Genomic DNA, 16,168 nt, shown 5'->3' with positions numbered 1-16,168 from the left:
TAGACCCATTGGAATTAGTGTGCCTAAGTTACTGCCTTCCGAACTGATTTTCCTGCCCTTTCTGTCTCCTTTATTTCTGCTTATAGCATTGCTATGATTATTAACTCCTGAGTTCGAGTGGCACGCTGACAAACAGAATTTAAACGGATGGTACATATGGCGTGTTACATCTGCCACTGCCTTACACAGAGCCAGGCCATTGCTCCATCTAGCCTAGTGATGCCAACTCTGACTGGCAGCTGCTCCCCAGGGTCTCATCAGAGGTATTCCACAACACATCCTATGCCACTCTTTTAAGTCAGGGACAGAGAATTGTTGCTCACCAGATGTTACCAGACAACACCAAGACAGAAACGGGATCCTGGGTGGTGGTGGGGAGTGAAAATGTAGGAATGAAGGTAAGAGAAATAATTTCTGTTTGGGAGAAAACTCCAAAATCCACAGCTGAGCGAAACTTTTTTATTAGGACCAACCAAAAATGTCACGAAACATAACGAAGCTTTCGAGTTCTCCAGACTCATCAAGGACAATGTTATGAGAGATTGTGGCTCTAGATAAATTCTCTCCAGGAGTCTTTTCCTACCTCGATATTCCAAGGATTGGTAAAGGTAAAGGACCCCTGGATGGTTAAGTCCAGTCAAAGGCGACTATGGGGTTGTGGTGCTCATCTCGCTTTCAGGCTGAGGGAGCCGGCGTTTGTCCGCAGACAGCTTTCTGGGTCATGTGGCCAGCAGGACTAAACTGCTTCTGGCTTAATGGAACACCGAGACAGAAACCAGAGTACATGAAAATGCCGTTTACTTCCCGCCGCAGTGGTATCTATTTATCTGCTTGCACTGGTGTGCTTTCAAACTGCTAGCTTGGCAGGAGCTGGGACAGAGCAATGGGAGCTCACCTTTATGAGCCTCCCAAACTTGTAGACTCTTCATATCACCACACCAACAGCTATCAACAAGAACAAGGCTAATCGTACTTCGTTAAAACCTGTTTAATGTGCCGTACTTGCGAAGCTCTATCACAAAGATACCTGAACTTTGTAATATTGGTCCCCGCCCACCCTACCTTCAGTAACTGTAGATATACCTCCTTGTTCCATGACAGTGTTCTCAGTTTCCAGGACAGAAGGCCCAAATCTAGTTTGGACAGTCAACTGAAGGCTTGGACCCAACTAAGGATTTCAGATGACCCAATTCAAATCACTTTAGGCCGCAATATAGTGTCTCTTTGGCTTCCAAGAGAGCTTGGGAAAGGCAAAAACTAGTCCTGTCTCTCTCTGTACCAGAGCTTTCCAAACTGTGTGTTGCGATATTTCAGTGAGTCAGCTGTGGTGTGTAGTTGTGTTGCACAAACGTTCCCCACATGCCTCCCAGGGCTGGAAAGGGGTTAGTTTAACCTCCAGTTTGCTAGCAAAACTGAATTACTGTGTCACGAAAGGATGCATGTCTAAAAAGTGTGTCACCAACGTGAAAAGTCTGGAAAGCTCTGCTCAACACTATAATAAAGGTTATATCCGTTGATAAACCTTTTCTAATTTTATTCACTATGTATGTTTCAGTGGAGCAAATGAGAACAGGCAGATGGTTTTCAGAGTTGTGCATTCTTTGTGGTGTAGCAAGAGTTGTCTTTTTGCCAAAGCCGTTTCCCAGTTCCAAGCGTTGATGGCACAGCATTTTTCCTGCGGTTCCTCCCTCGTCTGTGAATTTTCTTGTGTGAAATAAGGTGCGTGCTTTTGGCAAAAAGCTCTTTCCACACTCTGGGCACTTATATGGTTTCTGCCACGTGGGTTTTTTGATGGGAAATAAGAGAGTCACCCCGGCCAAAGCTCTTGTCACACACTGAGCATTTATAAGGCTTCTCCCCTGTGTGGATTCTCTGGTGGGAAGTAAGGTTGCTGCTCTGACTGAAGCTCTTTCCGCACTCCAAGCAGCTGTATGGCTTCTCCCCCGTGTGGGTTCTCTGATGTAAGGTGAGGTGGGCACTCCGACTGAAAGTCTTCCCGCACTCGGAGCATTCAAATGGTTTCTCTCCTGTATGCATTCTCAGGTGTGAAGTAAGGTTCCCGCTGAAATTAAAGCTCTTCCCACACGCTGGGCATTTATGCGGCTTCTCTCCAGTGTGGATTCTTTGGTGTGAAATAAGATGCTTGCTACAACTGAAGCTCCTGTCACACTCTAAGCATTTGTATAGTACCTTGCCTGTGTGGATTCTTTGATGTCTAGTAAGGTGTGCTTTCCGAATGAAGCTCTTTCCGCACTCTGAGCATTTATACGGCCTCTCGCTTGAGTGCTGCGTCCTCTTATGTTGCATAAGTCTGGACTGGTCACAGAAGCTCTTGCTGCAGCCGGAGCATTTATACAGCTTCTCCGCTAGGTGGATTCTCTTATGTGAAATAAGGCGCGTGCTTCGATAGAAGCCCTTCCCGCACTCTGAGCACTTATAGGGTTTCTCCCCTCTGTGAAGCCTTTGGTGCAAAATAAGGTAGTCGCCCCGACTGAAGCTCTTCCCGCACTCAAAGCATCGAAATGGTTTCTCTCCTGTGTGGGTTCTCTGATGTCTGTTAAGGTCCGATTTGCAGCTGAAGTTTTTCCCACACACGGGGCACGTATTCCCGGCATCCTCAAATCTTTCCACAGACGCTTCGCTTGGTTCCTCCTCATTTTCAGTCTTGCACATATCTACTGGTGGGAGAAAGAGAGAAATCTTACCCAAGGGAAGTACTGGTTACCTGGAACAGTTATTAGACCCATTATTTCCCTTTTGGCTATACAGTGGTGCCTCGCAAGACGAAATTAATTCGTTCCGCAAGTTTTTTCTTCTTGCGAGTTTTTCGTCTTGCGAAGCACGGTTTCCCATAGGAATGCATTGAAAATCAATTAATGCGTTCCTAGGGAAACCGCTTGCCAGGCTGGCGGTGCGGAGAAGGGCTTTTCTCCGCACCGCAAGCCTTCAGGACAGGTACGGGAACAGAGGGGAAGGCGCGCAGCGCTTTCCCTCTGTTCCCGGGGCTTGCGTGGGAGGAGGGTTTTTCCTCCCCGCCGCCAACATTCAGAACAGCATTCTGAATGTTGGTGGTGGGAAGGAAAACCCTCCTCCCACCCCAAGTCTTCAGGAAAGCCATCCGATGCCGGGCGGCGGGAGAAGGTGTCCCCCCCCCGCATCGGAGCTTCGTTCCGATGCCGCGCGGCGGGAGGAGGCTTTCCCCCTCCTCCGCCCGGCATCGGAGCTTCGTTCCGATGCCGCGCGGCGGGAGGAGGCTTTCCCCCTCCCCCGCCCGGCATCGGAGCTTCGTTCCGATGCCGCGCGGCGGGAGGAGGCTTTCCCCCTCCCCCACCGGCATCGGAGCTTCGTTCCGATGCCGCGCGGCGGGAGGAGGCTTTCCCCCTCCCCCGCCCGGCATCGGAGCTTCGTTCCGATGCCGCGCGGCGGGAGGAGGCGTTCCCCCTCCCCCGCCCGGCATCGGAGCTTCGTTCCGAAGCCGGCGGCGGGAGGAGGTCCGAGGACAGTGGGGAAGACGCGCTGCGCTTCCCCGCTGTCCCTGAGATTTCCCTATGGGCTTTCGTCTTGCGAAGCAAGCCCATAGGGAAATTCGTTTTGCGAAGCGCCTCCAAAACGGAAAACCCTTTCGTCTAGCGGGTTTTCCGTCTTGCGAGGCGTTCGTCTTGCGGGGTACCACTGTACTGGGTTGATGGGAGGCAAAGCCCAACCATTTCTCGAAGGCCACAAATTTCCCACCCTTACCAACTTTTATTGGCTGGAACCAGAGGTAGGTAATGCTCAGCACAGGGGCCTAACCTGCCCCCTGAACCGTCCAGTTTGGCTTGCAGTCGTGAAAATAGCAAATGGGACATGGCACTGGGATGGGTGAAGAAGTTTAAATCTCTTTTCCCAGCCTGGTAGGAAGTGGGAAAGAGGGTGGCGGGGTGAGCGGCGGCTCAAAGGTGCCGTGTGCCCAGTAAACACAACAATGGAGATCCCTACATAACCTGCTTAGATATTTTTATTCTGCTAAGCGGTACCATTGCTTTTAGAAATATATAAACAAATAAACAACTCTCAGCCAGCTCTTGAAATTCTCCTGGAGAACACCTCAGACTGCCTTTCACCTTGAGGCCTTCATCCACCACGATTCTTCTCACAGCCCAGTCTTCTTTGGAGGAAGAGAAATGCCTTCATTTTATTAATTTAAAACTTTTGTATCTCATCTTTTCTTCTGCCAAGAGAGCTCAAGGCAGAAAGCAGTGGTAAAACATGAAATACAATGAAGCACACAGGAAGTGTAGTTTGTGAAGGGTGCTGGGCATTGTAGCTCTGCGAGAGATATAAACTACAGTTCCCAGGATGATTTGGAGAGGGGGAAACGAGTGTTAAATGTATGGTGTGCGCACAGCCCGAGAAACAACAACAAACAACAATGGAATAAAAAGCTGAGAGTATTCAAGTAGTGCCTACAACCAAATTAAGGGTGCAGTCTTGTACATGTCTACTCAGCGGTAAGACCTGTTGCGTTCAGTAGGACTTACTCCCAGATAAGTGGGCAGAGAAGTGCAGACGAGGAAAAGATGGTGCTCCCCCAATTCCATGTAACACAGGCTGACTGGATTGGCAGTTGAATCTTATTTTATTTTTCTTTACTAGAAGCATGTGTACCCGGCATTGCTCAGGAATGCAAAAGGTGCCGTTTTGAAAAGTTCAGCCCGCCATCTTGATTCAAGATGGCGTCCATGCACAACACCCTGCTCTGTCCTTGTAGGAATTTTGTGCAAAATTTGGCTGTGATATCCAAATGTGTCCAGATCGGTAGAGGATAAACAACTTTCCAAAATATATAGCAGAAATAAAATATATAGTAGAAATAAAATCATTCAGCCCGGACACTGAGATCCAGCACCGAGGGCCTTCTGGCGGTTCCCTCACTGTGAGAAGTGAAGCCACAAGGAACCAGGCAGAGGGCCTTCTCGGTAGTGGCGCCCGCCCTGTGAAACACCCTCCCATCAGATGTCAAGGAGATAAAGAACTATCTGACTTTTAGAAGACATCTGAAGGCAACCCTGTTTAGGGAAGTTTTTAATGTTTGAAGTTTTATCGTGTTTTTAATATTCTGTTGGGAGTGGCTGGGGAAACCCAGCCAGATGGGTGGAGTATAAACAATAAATTGTTGTTGTTGTATACTTTCCCACTATTCTTGAAAGAATAACATTGACTAGACCACCTCTCTCCCTACAGACCCTCTTGTGTGCTGTGATCAGAAAATGAAGCCCTGTTGGTAGTGCTAACACCCTCACACTCTAATAATAATAACAATAACAATAATAGTAATAATAAGAATAAGAATAATCATAGGATATTCTATATGGGCAGTTGAATCTTAGCCATTCAGAACTGGCAACGGGAAAAGGATCAGACCAGAAGCCCATCATCATTCAGCATCGTGTTCTCACAGCGGCCAAGGAGATACCTAAGGGAGGCCTCCAAACAGGGACCTGGGAGTATGGAGGAGCCTCAGCTGAGCTTAACCCAGGCAAGGACTTGAGCTCAAAGAAAGGCACATGTCTCCTCACCACACGGACTGGCCTCTCCATCCTCAACTTCCTGCTTGATTACCACACACAGGTGCCCCTCTTCGGAGTCCCACAGAGAAGTCCCTGCATCCGAGAAATTTGCATCTTCCTCCTCCTCCTCCAACGCCACCTGGAACAGTATAGAGCAATCTTTTTTTTTTTTACATTATGGAGCCCGTTTTTAATTTTGAATTATTATATTTTATTTTGACAAAGTAATAATCTTAAATAAATAAGAATAAAAATGTGCACTGCACCCCTGAGACCATTCCATTGTAACTATCCAACCTCCCAAAATTTCAACACCTCTTGTGATGGTTTGACCCCTTTCCATTTTAAGAGCACAAATTCTACAAACACCTTCCATATCTCCTCAAAATCATTTCTCCTGCATATTCCCCATCTTACCTTAATGGCACGTGTTCATTTATCATTAATAGCTATATCCCATTCTTCCATTTTATATTCTGCTTGCCCCTTCCACTTCCTGCCTATCATAACTTGTGCAGCTGTCAATAAATTTGTGAGCAAGTACTTCATGGTCTGCGAACCTTCCACCCCATCGCAAATTGATGATAATGCTACCTCAGGACTTTCGGTCAGCTTTAACCCAGGGATTTCTGTTATCTCCTTAAACACCCTTTGGCAAAAATTTTTTACATATTTACACCCCCACCACATGTGAACGTACCGTATTTTTCGCACCATAGGACGCACTTTTTCCCTCCTAAAAAGCAAGGGAAAATGTGTGTGCGTCCTATGGAGCGAATGCAGGCTTTCGCTGAAGCCTGGAGAGTGAGAGGGGTCGGTGCGCACCGACTCCTCTCGCTCTCCAGGCTTCAGGAAGCTATCTGCTAGCAGAGGGAGACCCAGCTCTCCCACCGCTAGCGGAGCGCTGCATTAATCCCGAAGCTTGGGGCGTGCGGAGCTCAGCACGCCCCAAGCTTCTGGGTGCCGGCAAGGTCTCCGCTAGCCCTGGGAGAGCCCCGCGACGTCGCACGGCTCTCCCAGGGCTAGCGGACCACTGCGCTAATCCCGAAGTTTGGGGCGTGCGGAGCTGAGCGCGCCCCAAGCTTCTGGGTGCCGGCAAGGTCTCCGCTAGCCCTGGGAGAGCCCCGCGACGTCGCGCTGCTCTCCCAGGGCTAGCGGACCACTGCGCTAATCCCGAAGCTTGGGGCGTGCGGAGCTCAGCACGCCCCAAGCTTCTGGGTGCCGGCAAGGTCTCCGCTAGCCCTGGGAGAGCCCCGCGACGTCGCGCGGCTCTCCCAGGGCTAGCGGACCACTGCGCTAATCCCGAAGCTTGGGGCGTGCGGAGCTCAGCACGCCCCAAGCTTCTGGGTGCCGGCAAGGTCTCCGCTAGCCCTGGGAGAGCCCCGCGACGTCGCGCGGCTCTCCCAGGGCTAGCGGACCACTGCGCTAATCCCGAAGCTTGGGGCGTGCGGAGCTCAGCACGCCCCAAGCTTCTGGGTGCCGGCAAGGTCTCCGCTAGCCCTGGGAGAGCCCCGCGACGTCGCGCGGCTCTCCCAGGGCTAGCGGACCACTGCGCTAATCCCGAAGTTTGGGGCGTGCGGAGCTGAGCGCGCCCCAAGCTTCTGGGTGCTGGCAAGGTCTCCGCTAGCCCTGGGAGAGCCCCGCGACGTCGCGCGGCTCTCCCAGGGCTAGCGGACCACTGCGCTAATCCCGAAGTTTGGGGCGTGCGGAGCTGAGCGCGCCCCAAGCTTCTGGGTGCCGGCAAGGTCTCCGCTAGCCCTGGGAGAGCCCCGCGACGTCGCGCGGCTCTCCCAGGGCTAGCGGACCACTGCGCTAATCCCGAAGCTTGGGGCGTGCGGAGCTCAGCACGCCCCAAGCTTCTGGGTGCCGGCAAGGTCTCCGCTAGCCCTGGGAGAGCCCCGCGACGTCGCGCGGCTCTCCCAGGGCTAGCGGACCACTGCGCTAATCCCGAAGTTTGGGGCGTGCGGAGCTGAGCGCGCCCCAAGCTTCTGGGTGCTGGCAAGGTCTCCGCTAGCCCTGGGAGAGCCCCGCGACGTCGCACGGCTCTCCCAGGGCTAGCGGACCACTGCGCTAATCCCGAAGCTTGGGGCGTGCGGAGCTCAGCACGCCCCAAGCTTCTGGGTGCCGGCAAGGTCTCCGCTAGCCCTGGGAGAGCCCCGCGACGTCGCGCGGCTCTCCCAGGGCTAGCGGACCACTGCGCTAATCCCGAAGTTTGGGGCGTGCGGAGCTGAGCGCGCCCCAAGCTTCTGGGTGCCGGCAAGGTCTCCGCTAGCCCTGGGAGAGCCCCGCGACGTCGCGCGGCTCTCCCAGGGCTAGCGGACCACTGCGCTAATCCCGAAGTTTGGGGCGTGCGGAGCTGAGCGCGCCCCAAGCTTCTGGGTGCTGGCAAGGTCTCCGCTAGCCCTGGGAGAGCCCCGCGACGTCGCACGGCTCTCCCAGGGCTAGCGGACCACTGCGCTAATCCCGAAGCTTGGGGCGTGCGGAGCTCAGCACGCCCCAAGCTTCTGGGTGCCGGCAAGGTCTCCGCTAGCCCTGGGAGAGCCCCGCGACGTCGCGCGGCTCTCCCAGGGCTAGCGGACCACTGCGCTAATCCCGAAGCTTGGGGCGTGCGGAGCTCAGCACGCCCCAAGCTTCTGGGTGCCGGCAAGGTCTCCGCTAGCCCTGGGAGAGCCCCGCGACGTCGCGCGGCTCTCCCAGGGCTAGCGGACCACTGCGCTAATCCCGAAGTTTGGGGCGTGCGGAGCTGAGCGCGCCCCAAGCTTCTGGGTGCTGGCAAGGTCTCCGCTAGCCCTGGGAGAGCCCCGCGACGTCGCACGGCTCTCCCAGGGCTAGCGGACCACTGCGCTAATCCCGAAGTTTGGGGCGTGCGGAGCTGAGCGCGCCCCAAGCTTCTGGGTGCTGGCAAGGTCTCCGCTAGCCCTGGGAGAGCCCCGCGACGTCGCACGGCTCTCCCAGGGCTAGCGGACCACTGCGCTAATCCCGAAGCTTGGGGCGTGCGGAGCTCAGCGCGCCCTAAGCTTCTGGGTGCTGGCAAGGTCTCCGCTAGCCCTGGGAGAGCCCCGCGACGTCGCGGGGCTCTCCCAGGGCTAGCGGAGACCTTGCCGGCGCCCAGAAGCTTGGGGCACGCTGAGCTCCGCACGCCCCAAGCTTCGGGATTAGCGCTCCGCTAGCCGTGTCTAGGCTGCGGATAGCAGCCTGCTTCCCGGAGCGTCGGGCGCCCTGAAAGCAGAGCTCCCGGCGCTTTGGGAACACATCCGCAGCATGGGGACCCTTGCAGGAGCTCCCCGCAAGCTTCCCCACGCTGCGGATAGCAGCCTGCCGCCCGGCGGGTGGGGCACCCTGAAGCAGAGCGCCCCTCGCGCCAGGCATACATCCGCAGCGTGGGGAGCCCTGCAGCAGTTCCCCACAAGGCTCCCCAAGCTGCGGATAGCAGCCTGCCGCCCGGCGGGTAGGGCGCCCTGAAGCAGAGCGCCCCGCGCGCTAGGCAGACATCAGCCAGCCCCACAAGCTCGGGGGACAGCAGGGAGGCGCAGCGCCACTATCCCGCTGTTCCTCGACCTGGTTCGGTTTCCCTGACCTGCTTTTGGGGGGGAAATAAAGGGAAAATTTTTTTCCTTTATTTCCCCCCAAAAAAACTAGGCGCGTCCTATGGTCCGGTGCGTCCAATCGTGCGAAAAATACGGTAATTCCCGGTTTCCTGGCATCCCCTCCAACATAAAACCGAATATTCCTTGTTTATTTGATTTAATCTGACTGGCGTTAAATAGCAACTCCAAACTAATTTATAATAATTTTTTTTCTATTCTTATTTATTCTTAAGAGTAAGAGCAAGAGCAATCCTTTCAGACTTGGGTGCTTCTGCAAAAAACGTCGGGTGCTTCCACAAGAAATGTTGGATCTAGCTAGGCCTTCAGGGATGGCGGCTAACAGATTGATGTTGAATCCTGACAAGACAGAAGTACTGTTTTTGGGGGACAGGAGGTGGGCAGGTGTGGAGGATTCCCTGGTCCTGAATGGGGTAACTGTGCCCCTGAAGGACTAGGTGGGCAGCCTGGGAGTGATTTTGGACTCACAGCTGTCCATGGAGTCACAGGTCAATTCTGTGTCCAGGGCAGCTGTTTACCAGCTCCATCTGGTACGCAGGCTGAGACCCTATCTGCCTGCACTGTCTCACCAGAGTGGTGCATGCTCTGGTTATCTCCTGCTTGGACTACTGCAATGCGCTCTACGTGGAGCTACCTTTGAAGGTGACCTGGAAACTACAATTAATCCAGAATGTGGCAGCTAGACTGGTGACTGGGAGCGGCTGCCAAGACCACATAACACCGGTCTTGAAAGACCTACATTGACTCCCTGTACGTTTCCAAGCAAAATTCAAAGTGTTGGTGCTGACCTTTAAAGCCCTAAATGGCCTCTAAGGCCCAGTATACCTGAAGGAGCGTATCCACCTCCATCGTTCTGCCCAGACACTGAGGTCCAGCGCCGAGGGCCTTCTGGTGGTTCCCTCACTGCAAGAAGCCAAGTTACAGGGAACCAGGCAGAGGGCCTTCTCGGTAGTGGCGCCCTCCCTGTGGAACGCCCTCCCACCAGATGTCAAAGAGAACAACAACTATCAGATTTTTAGAAGACATCTGAAGGCAGCCCTGTTTAGGGAAACTTTTAATGTTTGATGTATTACGGTATTTTAAAATTTTTGTTGGAAGCCGCCCAGAGTGGCTGGGGAAGCCCATCCAGATGGGCGGGGTATAAATTATTATTATTATCATTATTATTATTATTATTATTACTACTACTACTATTATAACAGCCAAGGAAAACGAGGCACAAGGTGCAGTGCATCAACAACCTCAAGCTATACTTCTCTCTCCTTCACATCCCTGGCCCTGTGCCACACATAGGGAAATAGTTTCACCTGTTTCTCCTCTGTCTTGGACTCTTGCCGCCTCAGCAGGAACTCCTCGGCCAGGGCCACCGCCTGGGAGCAGGTCTCCGGGTCCTGTCCCCTGACCCAGCTCTGCATCTCCGGCGGCAGGACAGCCAGAAACTGCTCCAGGACCAGCAGATCCAGGATCTGCTCCTTGGTGTGTCCTTCGACCGCCAGCCACCCTCTACAAAGTTTCTGGAGTTTACAGTAAGCCCCTCTCGGCCCCTCGGCCTCCTGGTAGCAGAAGTGCCTGAAGTGTTGGCGGTTCTTCTCCCTCCTGATGGCGTCCTGTTGCAAAATGGCTGCCTTCACCTTCCCATAATCCCCTTTGTCTCCGGCCTCCAGGCTGCTAAAGGTCCTCTCGGCTTCTCCTCTGAAGACAGGCAGGAGCCGGGCTGCCCATTCTTCCGGGGGCCACCGGCAGACTTGGGCCACTTGCTCAAAGGAAGCCAGGAAGGCCTTCATGTCATCCCATGGCGCGGGCTCCTCCGACCACTGTGGCATTTTCCAGCCTGAGTGAGGAGACTCATCCACCTTCAGGGACTCCTGTCAATCAAAACAGATACCGTATTTTTCGCTCTATAACACGCACCTGACCATAACACGCACATCGTTTTTAGAGGAGGAAAACAAGGGAAAAAACATTCTGAATGAAACTGTGGATGTATCATTTTTGTGCTTCATGCTGTGGCCACAGACATATGATCTGATAGTGAATTTGGGGTGACCCAATGCAAAGATCCCGAGAATCCCTGTGGATCCATGCTTTGTAACCACGTTTTTGCACCATTGCAGCCCCAGGCAACAGTGGGGGCGTGATTTTTTTGGTGCAGGCTGTAGCCATGGACATGCTATGTGATCTGATGGTGAATTTGGGGTGACCCAATGCAAAGATCCTGAGGATCCATATGGATCTATGCTTTGTAATCACATTTTAAGTGGGGAGCGAAAGAAAAACAAAGAAGGGACATGAGAGGGGTGTGCAGAGAAGCAGCTGGCTAAGAATGCAGGAGAGGGATTTAACGGGAGGGAGGAAAGAAAGGCAAAAGTTTCTCCCCACCCAAGCCAGCCATCTCTCTCTCTCTCTCTCTCTCTCTCTCTCCCTCCCTCCCTCCCCCTCTCTCTCCCTCCCGCCCCTCTCTCTCTCTCTCCCTCCCCCCCTCTCTCTCCCTCTCCCCCAGCAGCACCAGAGCACAGAGAGGGATTAGATGGAATGACACTCTGCTTTCCCCTCTGCTTGCTTGGAGGGGAGGGGCTTTCCCTGCTCTTTGTTCCGTTTCAGCAAACACAGCAAGGAAACAGAGGAGGGTGGGCAGTAAGACCCTGAGGCAGAATGCAGGAAAGCAGCCGCTTCCTCTTTTCAGATTTCCCTTCTCTGTGAAGCGCAATTTGATTTTTGCCTGATTTTTCGGCTCCAGGGACCACACATTCACTCAATAACACGCACAGACATTTCCCCTTCCTTTTTAGGAGAAAAAATCTGTGTGTTATAGAGGGGAAAATACGGTATTTCAATCCATGGGGCTCCATATCGATGAAAAAGGAAATTCACCTAAGGGTCAAAGCCATTGTTGCTTGGCGGTGTTTTCCAAACTTGGGGCTCCAGCTGTTTTTGGACTACAACTCCCATCGTCCCTAGCAAGACCAGTGGCAAGGAACGATGGGAATTGTAGTCCAAAAACAGCTGGAGACTCAAGTTTGGAAAACACTGGGTTAGAGTGTTGGACTAGGACGAGAGTTCAAATCGTCACTCAGTGACGAAGGTCACTGGATGACCTTGGGGCAATGCAATTAAAAGTAATTAAGAAACCCTTCTGAGTAAGCTGAGGATGTCAGTAACCCCTCTAGTCCATCATCCTTAAATAGCTCAGTCAGTAGAGCATGAGACTCTTAATCCCAGGGTTGTGGGTTCGAGTCCTCACATCGGGCATACGATTCCTGTATTTCAGGGGTCTGGACTAGATGACCCGTGTACAGTGGTACCTCGGGTTACATACGTTTCAGGTTACATACGCTTCAGGTTACAGACTCCGCTAACCCAGAAATAGTGCTTCAGGTTAAGAACTTTGCTTAAGGATGAGAACTGAAATAGTGCTCTGGCCGCGTGGCGGCAGCAGGAGGCCCCATTAGCTAAAGTGCTTCAGGTTAAGAACCGTTTCAGGTTAAGAACGGACCTCCGGAACAAATTAAGAACTTAACCTGAGGTACCACTGTAGTCACTTCCAGCTCTAAAATTCTGTGGTTCTTTGATTCTATCCTGTTATCACAGTGGCTAGCCAGACAACCCCAAGCAAAGCCCACAAGCATGATTCTTGGCTTCAAGCAACTGGTATTCAGAAACATACTGCCTTCGACTATGGCAGTAGTAATGTAGTAGTAAGAAATATTTTAAAAATAGCTCTATGCCGCACACAAACATTGCAACCCATGGGAGTCACCTGTTTCTCCTGCCCCTTGGCCTCTCCTGGCCTCAGCAGGAAATCCTCTGCCAGCGACACCGCCTGGGGACAAGCCTCTGGAACGTGTTCTTTGACCCAGCTCTGCATCTCGGGTGGCAGGATGGCCAGGAACTGCTCCAGGATCAGCAGCTCCAGGATCTGCTCCTTCGAGAGCCTCTCCACCTTCAGCCACCCGTAGCAAAGTCCCCGGAGTCGTAGGTACGTCCCTCTGGGCCCCTCGGCCTCCTGGTAGCAGAAGCATCTGAAACGTTGACGTTGCTCTTCCCTGTTCTTGGCCTCCGCTCTCAAGATGGCCGCCTTCACTTTCCCATAATCCTCTTTGTCTTTGCCTTCCAGCCCACTGAAGTCCTGCTCAGCATCTCCCGTGAGGGCTGGCAGGATTCGGGCTGCCCACTCTTCCCTGGGCCACCGGCAGGTTTTGGCCACTCGTTCGAAAGAGGCCAGGAAAGACTTCGCATCGTCCCATGGCTCCTCGGGAAACTGTGGCTTCTCCCACTCGGACCGAGGCAACTCCATTTTCTTCAGGAGCTCCTGCCATGGGGCTTCTGTCGGCTCCTCGCCTGGCTCCTGCTTCACTTGCCCTCCTGGAAATCTATGCAAGTGTTCCTTGATGCTCCCATCCTGGAGGAAACCTGTGCTCTTCCCTTTTCTCCCTGGCGCCTCCTGCAACGTGTCGCCTGTGGTGTCCTGATTCCCCATTTTCATTCTCGAGTGTCTTCACAAACGTAAGGGCATGTTACGGACAATTCTAGAACAAATCGATAGGCAGCCTAGAGAATGAAAAGGGTAGAAACAAAAGAGAAAATGAATTCACAAGAGAACAGAGAGCTCTAATATTGCAGCCACTTGCGTATGCTAAAAAAATGGTAACTGCCTGCAAGTTATACTGAAAAAAATCTGCATTTGTTTTTACTCTTTTGTAGTTTTAATACTATCACCTACTAATAAAGGAGAGACTAAGTCTACACCATACATTTAAAGCACATGTCTTCCCCTCAATAATCCTGGGAACTGTAGTTTTGTTAGGAGTGCTGGGAACTGTAGCTATGCAGGGATGCCAACTACATTTCCCAGGATTATTTTTTTGTGGGGCGGATAAACAGTGTGTTTTAAATGTATGGTGTGAACGAAGCCTTTGCAACCGTACCCTGGCCCTTTTTCTTCTTTATATGTATTACATTTCTGCCTTTCCTCTCAAAGGAGCCCGGGGCCACAAACAACAGCAAACAATCCAAGATAACAATCAAAACGTTTTGAGCATCTAAAAAAACCAACCTAAGCACACCTAAAATACTATTAAAGAGTCACATGTGAGCCACCCTCACAGATTTTACACACACACACACACAGAGAGAGAGAGAGAGAGAGAGAGAGAGAGAGAGAGACATATCAGATAATAATTTCAAGGCTGTGAGGAGCAGCATCTTTTTTTAGCCATCAAATGCCTGGGTGAACAGGAACGTTTGGTGTACACACAGAGAGAGTGCTTTTTTCTGGGGGGATGCAGGCATACCCCTAAACATTTTGTGAATCTATGTACTTTTGTCTATTTACTGTATTTTTCCTGATTTGAACTATAAAATGGTGATTTTCTGGAGTCAAAATGAGATTATCCCTTAGCATTTTTAAAGAAAAAAAGCACGGTATACCATATTCAAGAGGATCTATCTATCTACCTACCTATCTATCTATCTCCTGAATGTTGACAATGAATGGGAATTCCCCCTGCCGGAAACCCTGGAGAGCTGCTGCCAGCCAGTGTTCACAATACAATGCTAGATGACCCACTTTACCTAGGTATGCATAGATCTGCATCTGTACCCATATATTTCCTTCCTTCCATAGAGGGGTCCCTGCCTCCTTTTCCAGATCTAGACGGAGCTAAGTGGAAAGGATCCTGCTGTGCCAGGATCCAAAGGGTGGGGAGGGGGGAGCTATGGGGGTGCCCCTTTCTTCCTCCGCCCCCTCTCCCTGCAGCCCCTCCATGCTCACCCTTCCATGGTGCACACACTTTCTTCTTCTTGCAGGGAAAAAGGATCTTCCCAGGCGCCCCCTCCTCCCACGACAGGAAAAGACCCTTTGCCTGCTCCCCCCGCCCCATAAATCCTCATCTCTCCCCCCCTCCCTCTCCCTCTCTCTCTCTCTCTCTCTCTGTGCTGTCTTTTCTAGGAAGGAAAACTCGGTTGGTTTAACCCCTTTTGAGCTCTTGCTCCGGGAAACGTCATTCCCCCCCGCCCCCCATGGCTGGGAGGGACGTCGCGAAGGGGCCTCTTGCGCAGAATCAGAGACTCGTAAGGCTTGGGAGGGATCCCCAGGGGTCATCTAGTCCAGCCCCCCGCAGTACAGAAGTGGGAGCAATGGGGTCGGACTAGATGACCCTCGGGGGTCCCTGTCTACAGTTCTATAATTCTGAGAGCAGGCTGGCTTCCTTCGGCTCAGCTGCAGCAAGGCTGGAGCCAAATGGGTGGGAATCGCGGGGAAAGGGCAGATTGCCGTGTAAAAAAAAAATCGGGGAGGAGCTGTCCTCCCTTGGAAGTGTTTCACTGGGAGCCGGAGCAGCAGAGGGACCTGCCTTCTTCCGAGTCAGATCAGGACGTCTGCACTGACTGGCAGTGCTGTCCCGGGTTTCAGGCGGGGTGGCGCTTTCAGCGCTATGGAGATGCTGAGTATTGAAACGTCTGCATTCGGCGTTTCCATCCTAGGTTTTACATCTATCTGTCTAGGATCCTTATGGAAGCGAGAGCTGGACCACAAAGAAAGCTGATCTCCGAAGAATGGATGCTTTTGAATTATGGTGCTGGAGGAGACTCTTGAGAGTCCCATGGACTGCAAGAAGATCAAACACATCCATTCTGAAGGAAATCAGCCCTGAGTGCTCACTGGAAGGACAGATCCTGAAGCCGAGGCTCCAATACTTTGGCCACCTCATGAGAAGAGAAGACTCCCTGGAAAAGACCCTGATGTTGGGAAAGATGGAGGGCACAAGGAGAAGGGGATGACAGAGGACGAGATGGTTGGACAGTGTTCTTGAAGCGACCAGCATGAGTTTGACCAAACTGGGAGGCAGTGGAAGACGGGAGTGCCTGGCGTGCTCTGGTCCAGGCAGTGGCGTAGCGTGGGTTGTCAGCACCCGGGGCAAGGCAAGTAATTTGTGCCCCCTAACCCGTGGATTTGCGCCCCCTAACCCTAACCCCCAGACAGTGGCATAGCGTGGGGGTGCAGGGGGGGCCGGCCGC

General features: G+C 52.6%; 1 protein-coding gene across 9 annotated transcripts; it reads right to left on the bottom strand.

The window, feature by feature from the left end:
- Nucleotides 1–445: 445 nt before the first annotated feature.
- Nucleotides 446–13,723, bottom strand: LOC308580432 (uncharacterized protein). 9 transcript variants are annotated; one of them, XM_081182048.1, is made up of 5 exons: nucleotides 12,912–13,723; nucleotides 10,444–11,019; nucleotides 5,559–5,676; nucleotides 4,052–4,147; nucleotides 446–2,678 (listed from the first exon to the last, which is right to left on the bottom strand). In XM_081182048.1, exons 1-5 carry the CDS (start codon nucleotides 13,635–13,637, stop codon nucleotides 1,762–1,764), a joined length of 2,433 nt encoding a protein of 810 aa, XP_081038174.1. In that variant the 5' UTR covers nucleotides 13,638–13,723; the 3' UTR covers nucleotides 446–1,761. The 9 variants fall into 9 exon arrangements, with proteins under 9 accessions (XP_081038174.1, XP_081038176.1, XP_081038175.1 ...); XM_081182050.1 differs by having other exon boundaries at nucleotides 4,052–4,144; XM_081182049.1 differs by having other exon boundaries at nucleotides 5,559–5,673.
- Nucleotides 13,724–16,168: the final 2,445 nt, after the last annotated feature.

Source organism: Podarcis bocagei, assembly GCF_964188305.1.
Source record: "Podarcis bocagei genome assembly, chromosome: 2".
Taxonomy (NCBI): domain Eukaryota; kingdom Metazoa; phylum Chordata; class Lepidosauria; order Squamata; family Lacertidae; genus Podarcis; species Podarcis bocagei.
The sequence above is the reverse complement of the archived record's forward strand: the minus strand, read 5'-3'. Positions and strand labels throughout refer to the sequence as shown.

Coding starts and splice junctions, on each gene's coding strand:
- LOC308580432 (XM_081182048.1), bottom strand. CDS start 13,637: ATGAAAATGGGGAATCAGGACACCACAGGCGACACGTTGCAGGAGGCG. Junction 4,148..5,558: donor TGGAGAGGCCAGTCCGTGTG/GTGAGGAGACAT, acceptor CTTCCTCCAAAG/AAGACTGGGCTGTGAGAAGA. Junction 2,679..4,051: donor ATTTCAAGAGCTGGCTGAGA/GTTGTTTATTTG, acceptor TTCTCCCACCAG/TAGATATGTGCAAGACTGAA.